A 13375-nucleotide genomic window follows, 5' to 3' on the forward strand; every position below is an offset into this window, starting at 1 on the left:
GCTGACATCACAACCCACACTCTGCTGACATCCCAACCCACACTCTGCTGACATCCCAACACACACACTGCTGACATCCCAACCCACACTCTGCTGACATCCCAACCCACACACTGCTGACATCAAATCAAATTTTATTAGTCAATGCGAAGATTACAATGTGTACAGTGAAATGCTTACTTACAAGCTCCTAACCAACAATGCCGTTTTATACTGCATCACAACCCACCACATCACAACCCCCAAATACTGCATCACAACAACACTCTGCTGACATCACAACACACACACACTACTGACAACAACATTCTGCTGACATCACAACACACGCTGCTGTACTCTACCTAGATGTACATATAGCCTCACTACTGTTATAGGCTCGCTGCTGCTCTAACTATGTTCGTTTTTTTGTACTTAACACTTATTTTCCTTAAAACTGCATTGTTGGTTAAGGGTTTATAAGTAAGCATTTCACCTTAAGGTCTACACCGGTTGTATTCGGCGCATGTGACAAATAACATTTGATTTGACAACACATGGCCAACATCACAACACATACTGCTGACATCACAACAGACGCAAACAGTTGTAATTCTTTTTAATATTTGAATTGGGAATGAACCGTTTTGAGATCTGCAATACATTATATTACATTAGATGGCAGATAAACACTGTATATGAGAAGAAGCTACTATTCTGAGGACTTGCTACACGATTCTGTCAGCCATCCTGATGTAGTGGCTATTAAAGGATAGGGTGGGATTAAAAACTAAATGCATATCACATGGGGGATTTAAACAGAGACAAAATAGTGTGTTCAAGTATTTATGATAAACAGTACAAGGGGTATAACATAATACAATTAACTCGACATGGTGCAAATGTTGACTGATTCTGTGGATGTTAGAGAAAAAGGGAAGACTAAGGATTGGGATTAAATACAACACTGAGGATTTCTCAACTTCATCCTATGACTTGTCGTTTTCGTTGGTAAACACTACTTTTGAGGGCTGGTGCTAGATAAGAGAAACTCACTTTAGTGGATATATGTTATTAGGCTAATTCTTTGAGGTCATTTTAAATCATGCTATTCGACTAGCCATGTGAGCTGTGAGTATGGCCTCCAGCAGGAGACTATTCATTGTCTGGTCGGCACTTCCTTTACACAATGCATGTCAATCACACTCAAATCAGATGAAATCATGAAGGCAGGATTACAGGCATGAAAGGGCTCTCAAAAGAAAATGAAGTCAATCCAAAACCAGTTTTTTACAAGAACCTACAGTATCATCATAGTTTAAATGTATCGGAAATTAGTCAAAGCCTCTTGATAAAGGGTGTTATCTACATAGAAAATTATATACCGTGCCATTTTTCAACAAAGTAAAATGGAGACAAAGTTGAACTGTCTAACAGAAAAAGAAACATGATTTCTTCCGGAAATCAGGAGTGAGATTAACATAGCTTGGAGACCAGGAACCATTTACAAAATGTACATATCCCCCCCCCCCCCCCCTGATGCTGCTTACACCTCGACGGTCTTCCTCTCAGCAGCGATGGTGTGTGTGTGTACTTTGTTTTAAGGACACTGCTGGCTAAAGGGGTAAAACAAACATTTAAAGTGGCTGGGCCACAATAGTGAAGACGTTGATGAGCTTTAGGTTGAGAGACACATTTAGGTCGAGCTACTTTTCTCCACTACAATGATTTAGGCCTAGTTGACTACTCTCAGACCTTTCAGAAGGCCATATGATAATGCCATATGAAAACCGTGAAGGGGAATGAACTAAGAAGTCAATTCAGGATGTCAGTCAATACATCACAACAAGGATCTGTCTGAACACACCTCTACTGTACTGTTCAACCAAGGGATTCCCAAGTCCTAGGAGACTAACGAGAGGTAATGAGCGGACCAATGCAGATGGCTATAGTAGAACAGTAACCCTCGCAATGTCCCTTTTCTTTCTGCATCAACAGTCCTCTATGGGGAAGATAGTGTCATGTGACTGACGACCGCAGCCGTCGCTGGGGTCTCGTTTCCTTACAACAGACATGACGCCGCCCTGTGAGAGACATGACGCCGCCCTGTGAGAGACATGACGCCGCCCTGTGAGAGACATGACGCCGCCCTGTGAGAGACATGACGCCGCCCTGTGAGAGACATGACGCCGCCCTGTGAGAGACATGACGCCGCCCTGTGAGAGACATGACGCCGCCCTGTGAGAGACATGACGCCGCCCTGTGAGAGACATGACGCCGCCCTGTGAGAGACATGACGCCGCCCTGTGAGAGACATGACGTCACCCTGTGAGAGACATGACGGGCAAACAGCTCCGGATGCAGAGAACAGAGGTTGCATTATTCACAAGGCTTCAGAGGTTTAGAGCAAAGTTAAAATGGACCACTAAATAGTAATAAATTGCAGCAAAGCATCAAAAAAGGCACACACAAAGGATTGAGGAAAGGCAACAAGCAAGATCGGCACACACAAAATAATTACAGCATGCTTTAAACAGGCTCCCCACGTGAGGGAACCAAAAGTGAATTAGAGATTGGCAAAAGACAAAAAAAAGGTGAAAAAGGCCTTTTTTTTTTTAAATGAGGAGAATATGAGAACTCAAACTCATGCACAAAAATAACCTATTTCCACAAGCGCAGCGTCATCCAATGCAATCGCTCCAACTCAGAAGACTACGCAATGCCATGCATTCCCACAATGCAATTTGGTTTCAAAGAGATGATGGACCGTCGGGCATCAGAGTAAGTTCATTTTCTAAAGGAAAAGAAGAGAAGCTGATTCTGAAGTCCTCCGTCGATGGCTTGTGAGGTGCATAATGTGTAACGATTGAATGTGTATTTAGTGTGCAGCGCTTTACCTGTGGTACATTAGCTAGCATGTTCTTAGCTTATTTCCTCTTATATACAAGTCAAGGTTATTCCAGGAACTTTCAATAAATTACCTGGTTTTCCAGAAATCCTGGTAGGAGGCTACCAGCTTTCCTGCTTATTCCCTCCTGATTCCGGGAATCCTCTAACCGGGATATCTGGAAAACCAGGGAATTTATTGAAAGTTCCTGGAATTTTGCAACCCTATTCAAGGTGCGCATGGCAGTCCAGTGCTCCATATAGACACTGATCAGAGTGCTACTCTGTGTGGCTGCTGAGAGGGACTAGAGAGTAGAAGGGCTGGATGACCGGGGAAGGGGCTAGGCAGGGCTGGTGGGCTAAGGCGACCGACCGTCAGTTGGTACTTCCGGGTTGTGACGATGGGTACCGACACAGGAAGTGGTCACCAGTAGAAGGAGCGGGACAGGAAGTTGGCGGCGGTGCTGAGCCAGCCCACGCCATCTGTGATGGAGCCCACGCGGGTCACGGCCTTGTCCTGCTCCTGAGATGGGCTTTCCTCCTCAGGGAGGTAGTCTGGGACGTCCACATTGTGTTCCACCACCACCACCTCCGCACCCTCCTGGAATGGAAGCATCAGCTGGGGAAACAGACGGAGGGAGGGAGGGAGGGAGAGGGTGGGACGTAGGGACGGTGGGACAGACGGAGGGAGGGGGGAGAGAGAGATAGACAACAATTGTTCAGAATCCCTGCCTAGTGGCAAACTGGTTTAATTAAACAAGGCAACAGTAAACATGTCATCCCCCACAAATGATGGAGCCCCCACCCCTTGGGCCAATCAGTGACAACAATTCAAACTAGACTATACTGGTAGTAACAAAATATGTCCCCGTTATAGTGCCACCATGTGGTCGATATGAATGTTCTTGCATATGTTGAGTCTTGACAATTTTTGCAACATGTTTACCAAATTTTCTTACAATATGAATATCTGTGACTGAAATATATGCATTTATGTGCCAGACCACGCCCACGTTAATGTTTATTGGTCAATAGTGGCCATGTTGTTTTAGGTCGACCTTTGTCCATAGATGCAACATATCGAGTTTCATGCAGATCAGTCATTCGGTGCCAGAGGACTGGCGTTTTCATTTTTTTCCACAAAATTCTAAATGGCTAGAATCCATCATGGCAGACCTTATGGGTCCCTGAGGTAAATGTGTTCCTTTGTGAGGAGAGGGACCCATGTACCGAATTTCATGACTTTAGGTCAAACGAGGTGAGTGGCGTGACCTTTCAAGGCTGGCATTTGCAATCGCTTGTTATAGCGCCACCATCTTGACAATGTGTGTAATTATGTAAATGTAAGATCTCTATGGCAAGACGCATCATTCACAGAAGTTACGTCAAAATCGGGCCAGTGCTGTCTAAGATATTGCATGTGACGAACATACGGACGTAGACAGATCCACAGTCCCCTCCCCGATTTCATTGTGGGGGACAAAAACAGTGCAGACAAAACAACACCAGGCTCAGGCAATTTCAAGCTATTCTCTACTTCTCCAGTGTCATCTCTGAAACATAAATGAACCAGCTCTGCCCCCTGATGGACATAACAGGAACAGCAGGTCAGTGAGGAGCGGTGGCTTGTGTTGGAGAGGGACATTTCAGGCCATGATCGAGCAACTCAAGGAAGAAAACTCCCCGTAATCTAACTACTTCAAACGGGAGTGGGAGTTCTGTTGCTGGCTCTTCTCCTCTGATGGGGGTTGCAGTTTCCCAAAGATACATGGTGTAGTGCCACACTGCTCCCAGGGCATGCTGGGATTGGTCATGTGACCTGGCGGTGAGTAATCCCCTCAGGTTAGAGAGAGATGACCAGCTAATGGTGTCACTCCAAATAACCCAGATTCATCTATGATCAAGCTACCATCCCAAGCACACCAGGATATAAACATATTCCCAGCACGCAGCAGCTACACAGACGTATGGGTTTGCAAAGAGCTCTACCATGCCTACTCCCACTGGGTAGGGACATTTTGAAAAATAATAAGCCCTAGCCAAAGCTGCAACAGCACAACGGTAACCCAATGACTTGTCCTGTCAGGTAAGAGGGCCAGATACAGTGGAGGTTTTTAAATGACGTTTCAAAACCTACCCTTTTAGCCTGAAGATTAATAAATGATTTTAGTTATTTAGCACAGCCTTGAATCAATAATTTCAATATTATTTTGTTTTATATTATTAGCTTCTGTTCACCTTCATTTTAATGTTTTACTGTAAAGTGAGTTGTAATTTCATTTGACAGTAGTATCCCTCCCTCCACTCACCTCTCCTCCATCCTCTCCCTTCACCACCTGTGCAGCCTTCATCACCTTGGTGGAGTTGATGGCCGTGCCCAGCGCCTGGGGAACACAAAGACGGATGCGCTTCATCACAGGATCACAAAGTCATGAAAAAAGGGATGTGCTTCATCCATTTCCCAGTGCCGTGGAATGACATTGTGGAGAGGGTAACTGACCTCAGCCTTGAGGTCAGAGCGGATCCTGACCACACACCTCTTCACAGCCATCTGGAAGGTGAAGCTGATCACCCCTGGGATCTTCAGCAGGGCGTCCTCACACAGACTTCTACGAGTCTGAGGGATGGAGAGAGACAGGGAAGTTGTGCAGAGGACAAGACCAATTCAATCTTAAATAAAATGGTCACCCAGAAACCCTGTAAACCTTCACATTCTATTCAGATGAAGGGGTTTAATGTTACATACATATACAACACGGTCATAGACATGAAATGTCAAAAGAGCTCATCTTCCATTGTCTTGTGGTATGAGTGTTGGTCACTGAGGCTGTCTGTCTGGTGTAATGTGATCAGGTGCAGCTCTCCTGTGGTGTGATGTTCAGGTTTCATCTCAACACCCTGTTGTTCAATGGCTGACATTTACAACACTGACCCACATTACTTGACAATGTGTGTTAAGACTGTGTGGTCACATTGACAACAGGGCGACAATACGCCCTACTCAAGGGTTCTTAGAGGTGGTGACTTATCGACTGTGTTAACCTATCACAATAACGAAGAAAGAGATTCTATTTTTTCACCAGTTTTCATCCCAAGGAGACACATTAAAAGGCAAGAAGTCATGAAGCAAGCAACCAGTTTGGAATGGAGCCTGGGCCGTTGGTCTGGCAAACTGCTCTCCTCAGGTGTGTTATGGGATTGTGTGTGTACAATGTGGAAAAAACACCATCCACTCACTGAGTCGTCCAGGCCGTGGATGTGCAGCACCACAGTCTTGGCCCTCTTGTTGGTGGAGCCCAGAAAGAAGTGGGCCTTGCGTCTACAGGAGGCAGCTTCAGCCTCGGCCTGCTCTGCCTGGTCATTACCAGCCGCCTGCAGAATCTCATAAATCTCAGACGCCAGCAGCTTGGTCTCTCCTGGGGAGGTGCTCCTAGGGGAGGGTTAGGGAGGAGAGAGGTGGGAGGGGGAGAAGAGGGCGGGAGAAAGAGGTTAAGTATCAAAAGTTTAAAAAAATTAAAATAATTGTGTGGACAGTTGTCTCAGCAAACAAAGGCATACTTGCTGTGTGAGATTTTTCATTTTACACGTTATTTCAATAACCTTGACTTTCGTCATGTCCAAGTCCTCTCTTCAAATCCAGACAAGGGCAAGATGGTACCAATGAATGCAAGTCAATAAGGAAGTGGACGCATAAACAGTAAAGATTCCATGTCTACTCTTCCCCTCTGTGCAACACGACGACGGTGGTCTCCATTACAGCTGGGTGTCCTCTCCTGTGGTCTGGGCCTGTCCAAGTCTCTCCCAGAGCCCACTGGGCTGAGTGGTTGATATTTCTAGATGTAGTCTCATTGCCAGACACACAGTAAGAGAGCTGTCCAGCTGCATGGAGGAGGTAGAGTGGGATGGGGGGGGTGGTCCCCTAAAGAGAGCCAGTGTGACAGGCCTGTCACCACCTAACCTTTCCACTGTATAAATAGCCAGCCTCGTAGGAGGAGAAATGACCACACTACACTCATAAAACGACCATACATTCACTAAGGTCTCCGTCCGTCTCTAAAAGGTTCAATAATAACACTGTTAATAAAAGTAGTAGTCTAATGTCATTTAAAAGCGGCAATGTGTCACTTTATTTTATTTTTTTGACCAAATTCACATAGAAATGTGTGTTATAGACCTGTCACTCATTGAACGCAAGTCTAAGAATCGGTAGATCTGTTCTGTGTGCGGTGTCTATGCTTCCCGTGATAAAGTTTTGTTTTTGAGTCTTTTACTTTGGTTTTGTCAACAAGCTTCAAAACAGCTAGAAATACAATGTGTGTGGTTATGGAAAATATATTTCACAGTGGTTTAGATGGTAAAATGATTATCTACACTATGTTTGTTTTGTCACAAACTGAAATTAGGTGAACTACTACAAATTTAGCAACCAGGAAATGGCGGAGCAATTTCTACATAGTGCATCTTTAACAGAGAAATGTAGACATAAGTAAATCATCCCTGTCGAATCAGAGAGACTGATAAATGATCAGTAAATCAGTATGATTTATAAAGCATACATGAGCTAAGTACATTGTCTCCTTTGTGGAGACAACAGAGCATGGCTAGAGGACAGCAGTATTCCTTGACACAGACATACATGGTCAGTACTGCCATACTGTGACGGCTCCTGGATGCCCCTGCAGGCTAATACTATACGTCACCAAGCCATCATTCAGCCTATATAACCAGATAGGACGTATGTTGTCTGGCATAGTTGAGCTGTGCAAACCAGCCTTCCAATTCTGGCATTCATTCCTTAAAAGGTGTCCACATACATACAGTACCAGTCAAAAGTTTGGACACACCTACTCATTCCAGGGTTTGTTTTATTTTTACTATTTCCTACATTGTAGAATAATAGTGGAGACATCAAAACTATTAAATAACACATAAGGAATAATGTAACCGAAAAAGTGTTTACCAAAATATATTTTATATTTGAGAATCTTCAAAGTAGCCACCCTTTGCCTTCATGACAGCTTTGCACACTCTTGGCATTCTCTCAACCAGCTTCATGAGGTAGTCACATGGAATACATTTCAATGAACAGGGGGTGCCTTGTTAAAAGTTCATTTGTGTAATTTATTTCCTTTTTAATGCGTTTGAGTCAATCAGTTGTGTTGTGACAAGGTAGGGGTGGTATACAGAAGATAGCCCTATTTGGTAAAAGACCAAGTCCATATTATGGCAAGAACACCTCATTTAAGCAAAGATAAACGACACTCCATCATTACTTTAAGACATGTAGGTCAGTCAATCCGGAAGATTTCAAGAACTATTAAAAAGTTTCTTCAAGTGCAGTCGCAAAAACTCATCAAGCCCTATGATGAAACTGGCTCTCATGAGAAAAAACACAGAAAAGGAAGACCCAGAGTTAAGCAATGTGTCAAAAATGTAATCTCAGAATGTGTGTGTGTGTGTGTGGGGGGGGGGGACATGCAACAGGCTTAAGGAACACTATAGGCATTGTTCTTCTGTGTGAATGGACTAGACAAAGCTCCATTCACAATCTAAATCTCTGTACCAATAGTAATAATAATAATAATAATAATAATAATAATAATAATACAGAGCCTTGGGAGTGGTAACTTGGCTAGACTTGCCCTTCAGTCTTGTGTTCACAGTCTCTCCAGCCATTAATGACCTCCACCCAAAGTCACTGTGTGGAATGGGAGCAGAGGGAGTCGTTGTGACCGCAGGACCCTTCTTGATAGGGCCTGTTGCTAGCTGAAGTGACTAGCTGGTTAGCCCAGGGTCAGTCTCACAGAGACTTATGCCCTGGGAGAAGCTCATACAGCCTGATACCAGGCCTGCCAACCGCTGGCACACTTCTGAGTGCCAATCATAAACAGCAGTCACTTACCACACACCCTCCAGTTACTCTCACTAGGAGAGGGGAGCACACAACAACCCTATCTGGAGCACCACACACCTCGGAGGTCTAGCAACCCCACTGGGTGACCAGAATGTGGAAGCCATATTGATTTAGCAAGGCACCCAAAAGGTAACAGAGGCCATTATTTTTAACCATCTTTTTTTAGTAGTGATGGATGGGGGGGGGGGAAGAAATCACAATATTATTTTGGACGATATTACAAATTCATACTTTGACTGAGTATCGATTAGTAAAAACAAATATTTGTTTTTGTTGCCGCTAGGTAGCGTTAGCTAACGCTAGTGGGCTGTACCTGCGCCAAAAGTGTATTTTCCATGCTATAGCTGGTTCCCCATCTTCTTTTTAAATAGTGAGCCAACATGTTGCTTTCAGCACTTATGTCCATGACTGATTTTTTAAAAATCATCCTCTCATGTCCCTCTGCAGCAGACATATAGTGAGCACTATGTTTGAAACATCAAATTGCAATAAAAAAATAAAAAAATAAAATCGCAGTATAAAATCTCAATACATACCGTATCGGCACATAAGTATGGTGATAACATCGTATCGTGAGGTTCCTGGCAATTCCCAGGCCTAGTTTTCAGTAAGGGAAAATTAAATGTTTAATGTTTTATACCTAACTAAAGGGCATTTAATGGACATTAACATGTATTTATTTGAAGAGACAGATGCAGCGATGAAAGTGTAGACTTAGCTGCTTAGCCGATAACTGTCCTTGAGAAAAATACCTGGCAACCCTAACATTATTCAGAATTTAACAAAAACCAGTGTGGATACTGACTAGATCGGGGCGGCAGGTAGCCTAGTGGTTAGAGTGTTGGACTAGTAACTGGAAGGTTGCAAGATCAAATCCCTGAGCTGACAAGGTAAAAATCTGTTGTTCTGCCCCTGAACAAGGCAGTTAACCCAGTGTTCCTAGGCCATCATTGAAAATTAACAAGTGGCAGGTTGCATTAAATCACAGAATGTGCAGAAACAGCGAATGAATTGTTTAGCGGCAGACTAATTCAGGATTAATCAAATTCAACCTGACATGGCAACCGTAGACAACCTTCCTGTCAAGAACATTTGCAGACAGGCATTGAGGCAATTATTGTCCTCTGAAAACAAGAGAAATATCAGGATCAGGTTTTCAGTGAAAAGTACAGTGTGTGTGTTCATTCCAATACAGTGCAGTGACAGGTAGGGGACTTACTTCTGCATGACATTCTGCAGACTCAGCATCATGCCCAGCTCTCCCTTCATCTTCTCTCTGTTGGACCGACATTCTGCAAGGTAGCGCACTGCCTGGAAGGACATGGGAAGCCATTACAGCTTAAACAAACCTAGGGCTATCACTATCTCTGGTTGTGTGTGTGTGTGTTAAAACTCAGCCAGGCAAAGATGCATACACACAATCACGGCTGAGCAGCCAAACAGCCACTTAAGTGCAGTGAGAGCCAGTGATGGAAAAAGCACTGAAATGTTATACTTGAGTAAAAGTAAAGATACCTTAATAGAAAATGACTCAAGTAAGAGTGAGTCATCCAGTAAAATACTACTTGAGTAAAAGTCTAAGTATTTGGTTATAAATATACTTAAGCATCAAATGAAAATGGAATTACTAAAATATACTTAAGTATCAAAAGATTAAATCATTTCAAATTCCTTACATTAAGCAAAGGAGATGGCACAATTGTTGTTTCTTTATTTTCGGATAGTCAGAGGCACACTCAGACATTATTTACAAACACAGTAGGAATGACCAGGGATGTTCTCTTGATAAGTGAGTGAATTGGACCATTTTCCTATCAAAATGAATAAGTACTTTTGGGAGTCAGCGAAAATGTATGGAGTAAAAAGTATTTTATTTTCTTTAGGAATGTGGAAGTAGCTGAAAAAGCAACTTAGTAGTGCTTTAAAGTAGTTTTACTTAAGTACTTTACACCACTGGTGAGAGCTAGGACTGTGTGTGTGTGTGTGTGTGTGTGTGTGTGTGTGTGTGTGTGTGTGTGTGTGTGTGTGTGTGTTGCATAACCAATGCAACAAGTACAGGCTGAGTGTACACTGTCCAGGTCACCACTAAATAAGAACTATTATATAAAGCACTCAGATGTGTGTGTACACCCTAGGAGATGTGCCCGAGAACACTTCTTCAAACAGTGACATTGTTGATCATGTAGCTACAAGAAAATACAACTGTATTTTTGTTGCAGTCTCAGATATGGGGGATGCAACCTACCACTTTTATTTTTTTCCCCTGTTGATATTTTTTTGTTTATTTTGCAACTAGTTTCAATTAATATTATTACAGCCTGGCATCAGAGAGCCACACCAGGCACCAGACAACACCAATCCCCTGGTTCCTCTACAGGGTTCTTCTAGAACAGGGTTTCCCAAACTGGGTCCTGAGGCCTCCCCTGGGTGCACGTTTTGTTTTTTTGCCATAGCACTACACAGCTGATTCAAATAATCAAAGCTTGATGATGAGCTGGTTACTTGAATCACCTGTGTAGTGCTACGGCAAAAAACTTAAATTGCATCCGGGGTGGGGGGCAGGACCAAGTTTGGGAAACCCTGTTGTAGATGTTGCTGGGTAAATATCAATGTTTCTGCCTGGCGCCAACACAGTGGGAGGTATTGCCCTTCACACCGTCACTCTAACCTAACACCACCGGACGGACGGTTATGAATGACTTACCGCATGCTACACTCAAGATTAGACTGTCCTTCTTCCCTGTTCCAATTACTTTTGATAATTGTATCATAGGAGCAGGCCACATTTCTGCATAATAGGGCCTGGAGTTTTTCCAGATCATATGTTCAGGAAAAACTCCTGACCTTATGCATAGCCAACAAAACGGTCAAATGGTGGTGGATGAACCTTACCAATAACGCGGAGTAGACGACCTGAGGGTTGGGGTGGTCCAGAAAGAGGATGAGGCCCGGTAAGCAGCCGTTGTCCTGTACTATGGCTCGTCTGTTGAGGGGGTCAGCTGCAAGATCTCGTAGCTGGTTCACCACAGTCAGCGCATCCAGCTCCCCACTCATGGTGCCTCCTCTCTCAGTGCCGTGCACATCAAACCAGCCTCTTCACACTGTGTACATAATAGGATCAAGTCAGATGTAGCTGTACAGTACCGAACCTATTAATTACAATGACATCCATTTCAGTGACAAGTCTCTAAATGCTTTTATTTTTGGCAAACTGCATGACCAAAACAACCTGCCAATATTAAATGGTAATGATGTATCAACCTGTTCAAATACTGTAATCAGTATGAGCAACATATTGTGATTTGTGAAAAACAATCAGTTTGACAGGTCACTTGACATGCATTACCATTATCATCCAGGTGTGTAGACCTATCGACATTTCTAGCTATGTCAACTAGCTAGCTAGCTAACTACAGCGGTTAGCTAACGTTAGTTTCTTTCTTTGGACACTTGGCTGAAAAGTAAAGCGTGGGAGTCCACATTGAAACATGATAACAGAGGTTAAAGCAATGTAGTTAGCTACTGATATGGTATCAGCAGAGTGTCCTGCTATATGGCCCTGCCCATTGTGAAGATAGATGTGCATAGCAAATAAGAGCGCTAACGTTTTATGGAGGCTAACGTGTTATGGCTGCAACAAAAGGCCCAACTAGCCTAACGTTAATGCCATGGGCCAACACAAAGTGAAAATAGTGTCCTTAATCTTTTTTTGTTGAGAATGCCCGTGGTTTTATTCTGATAGGAGTGCAGCTGCCTGGTTTCAGTGCACATGAAACAGCGTGGCAAGCGAGACCAATCGCTAAAAGCAATAGTTAAAGTAGTTAGTTAGCAAGCTAGCCAACAACAACACATAACTAGTTATCAGGTTAAGACTGTCAGGATAATTACAGTGAAGGGTCATCCATGTTTATTATCAGAACTGCAAGAGTTGATAATTAGCTGGCTACTTCACCTTGCTTGTGTAGCATTGCTGTCTACGCAGAACATCTGAAAACACGCCCAGGACAAGTAGGCTCTGGGCTACAAATCTAGCTAGTTATCGTTAGCATATTATTACCTTTTCTCCAAGTGATCTCCCCCGGTTTGAATTATAAAATGACCGCAAATACAATGCGGTTGAAAAGAAACTAAGCAGTTGTGAGAAGCAGAGACAGCTGTTTCCGTCACAACATCGAAATAAAACAGAAGCTTGTCAATTAACAAAATTTCGGCAAAAAAAGCTAGCTAGCTGGCTAACTGGTACATTTTACGTCCATATTGAATTCATCACAGTCTCAGTTTGAACACAGCTGATTGGACAGTTCAGTCGTGACCGACAAGGCGAAGAGCCATTCATCGAAGGTTTTATGTTAACAAATTGTCACGACCTTGATTGAATGTAGCGGTATTCAAGAATGTAATGTAATTTGACCAAATTATTCTACAGACAATTCATTAATGTTACTTGACATTTCACAACTGTCCACGTTATGCAATGCTTGCTACATTAACGGCGTAAAACGAATGACAAAGACGGTGGGTCCGCCTCCTTTCTAACAAATACTGCAGGTGGTCAGTTGATGGCCTGCTATTCATTATAAGCAACCAATAACATAA

At 43.3% G+C, this 13375-nt stretch overlaps 1 protein-coding gene across 2 annotated transcripts; it reads right to left on the reverse strand.

Moving 5' to 3' along the window:
- Positions 1–581: 581 nt before the first annotated feature.
- Positions 582–13251, reverse strand: LOC115195504 (armadillo repeat-containing protein 1). 2 transcript variants are annotated; one of them, XM_029755401.1, is made up of 7 exons: positions 12837–13251; positions 11672–11880; positions 9999–10090; positions 6103–6295; positions 5366–5482; positions 5175–5249; positions 582–3484 (listed from the first exon to the last, which is right to left on the reverse strand). In XM_029755401.1, exons 2-7 carry the CDS (start codon positions 11831–11833, stop codon positions 3290–3292), a joined length of 834 nt encoding a protein of 277 aa, XP_029611261.1. In that variant the 5' UTR covers positions 11834–11880; positions 12837–13251; the 3' UTR covers positions 582–3289. The 2 variants fall into 2 exon arrangements, with proteins under 2 accessions (XP_029611261.1, XP_029611263.1); XM_029755403.1 differs by lacking the exon at positions 12837–13251 and adding an exon at positions 12732–12815.
- Positions 13252–13375: the final 124 nt, after the last annotated feature.

Source organism: Salmo trutta, chromosome 6 (assembly GCF_901001165.1).
Source record: "Salmo trutta chromosome 6, fSalTru1.1, whole genome shotgun sequence".
In the NCBI taxonomy this organism is placed as follows: domain Eukaryota; kingdom Metazoa; phylum Chordata; class Actinopteri; order Salmoniformes; family Salmonidae; genus Salmo; species Salmo trutta.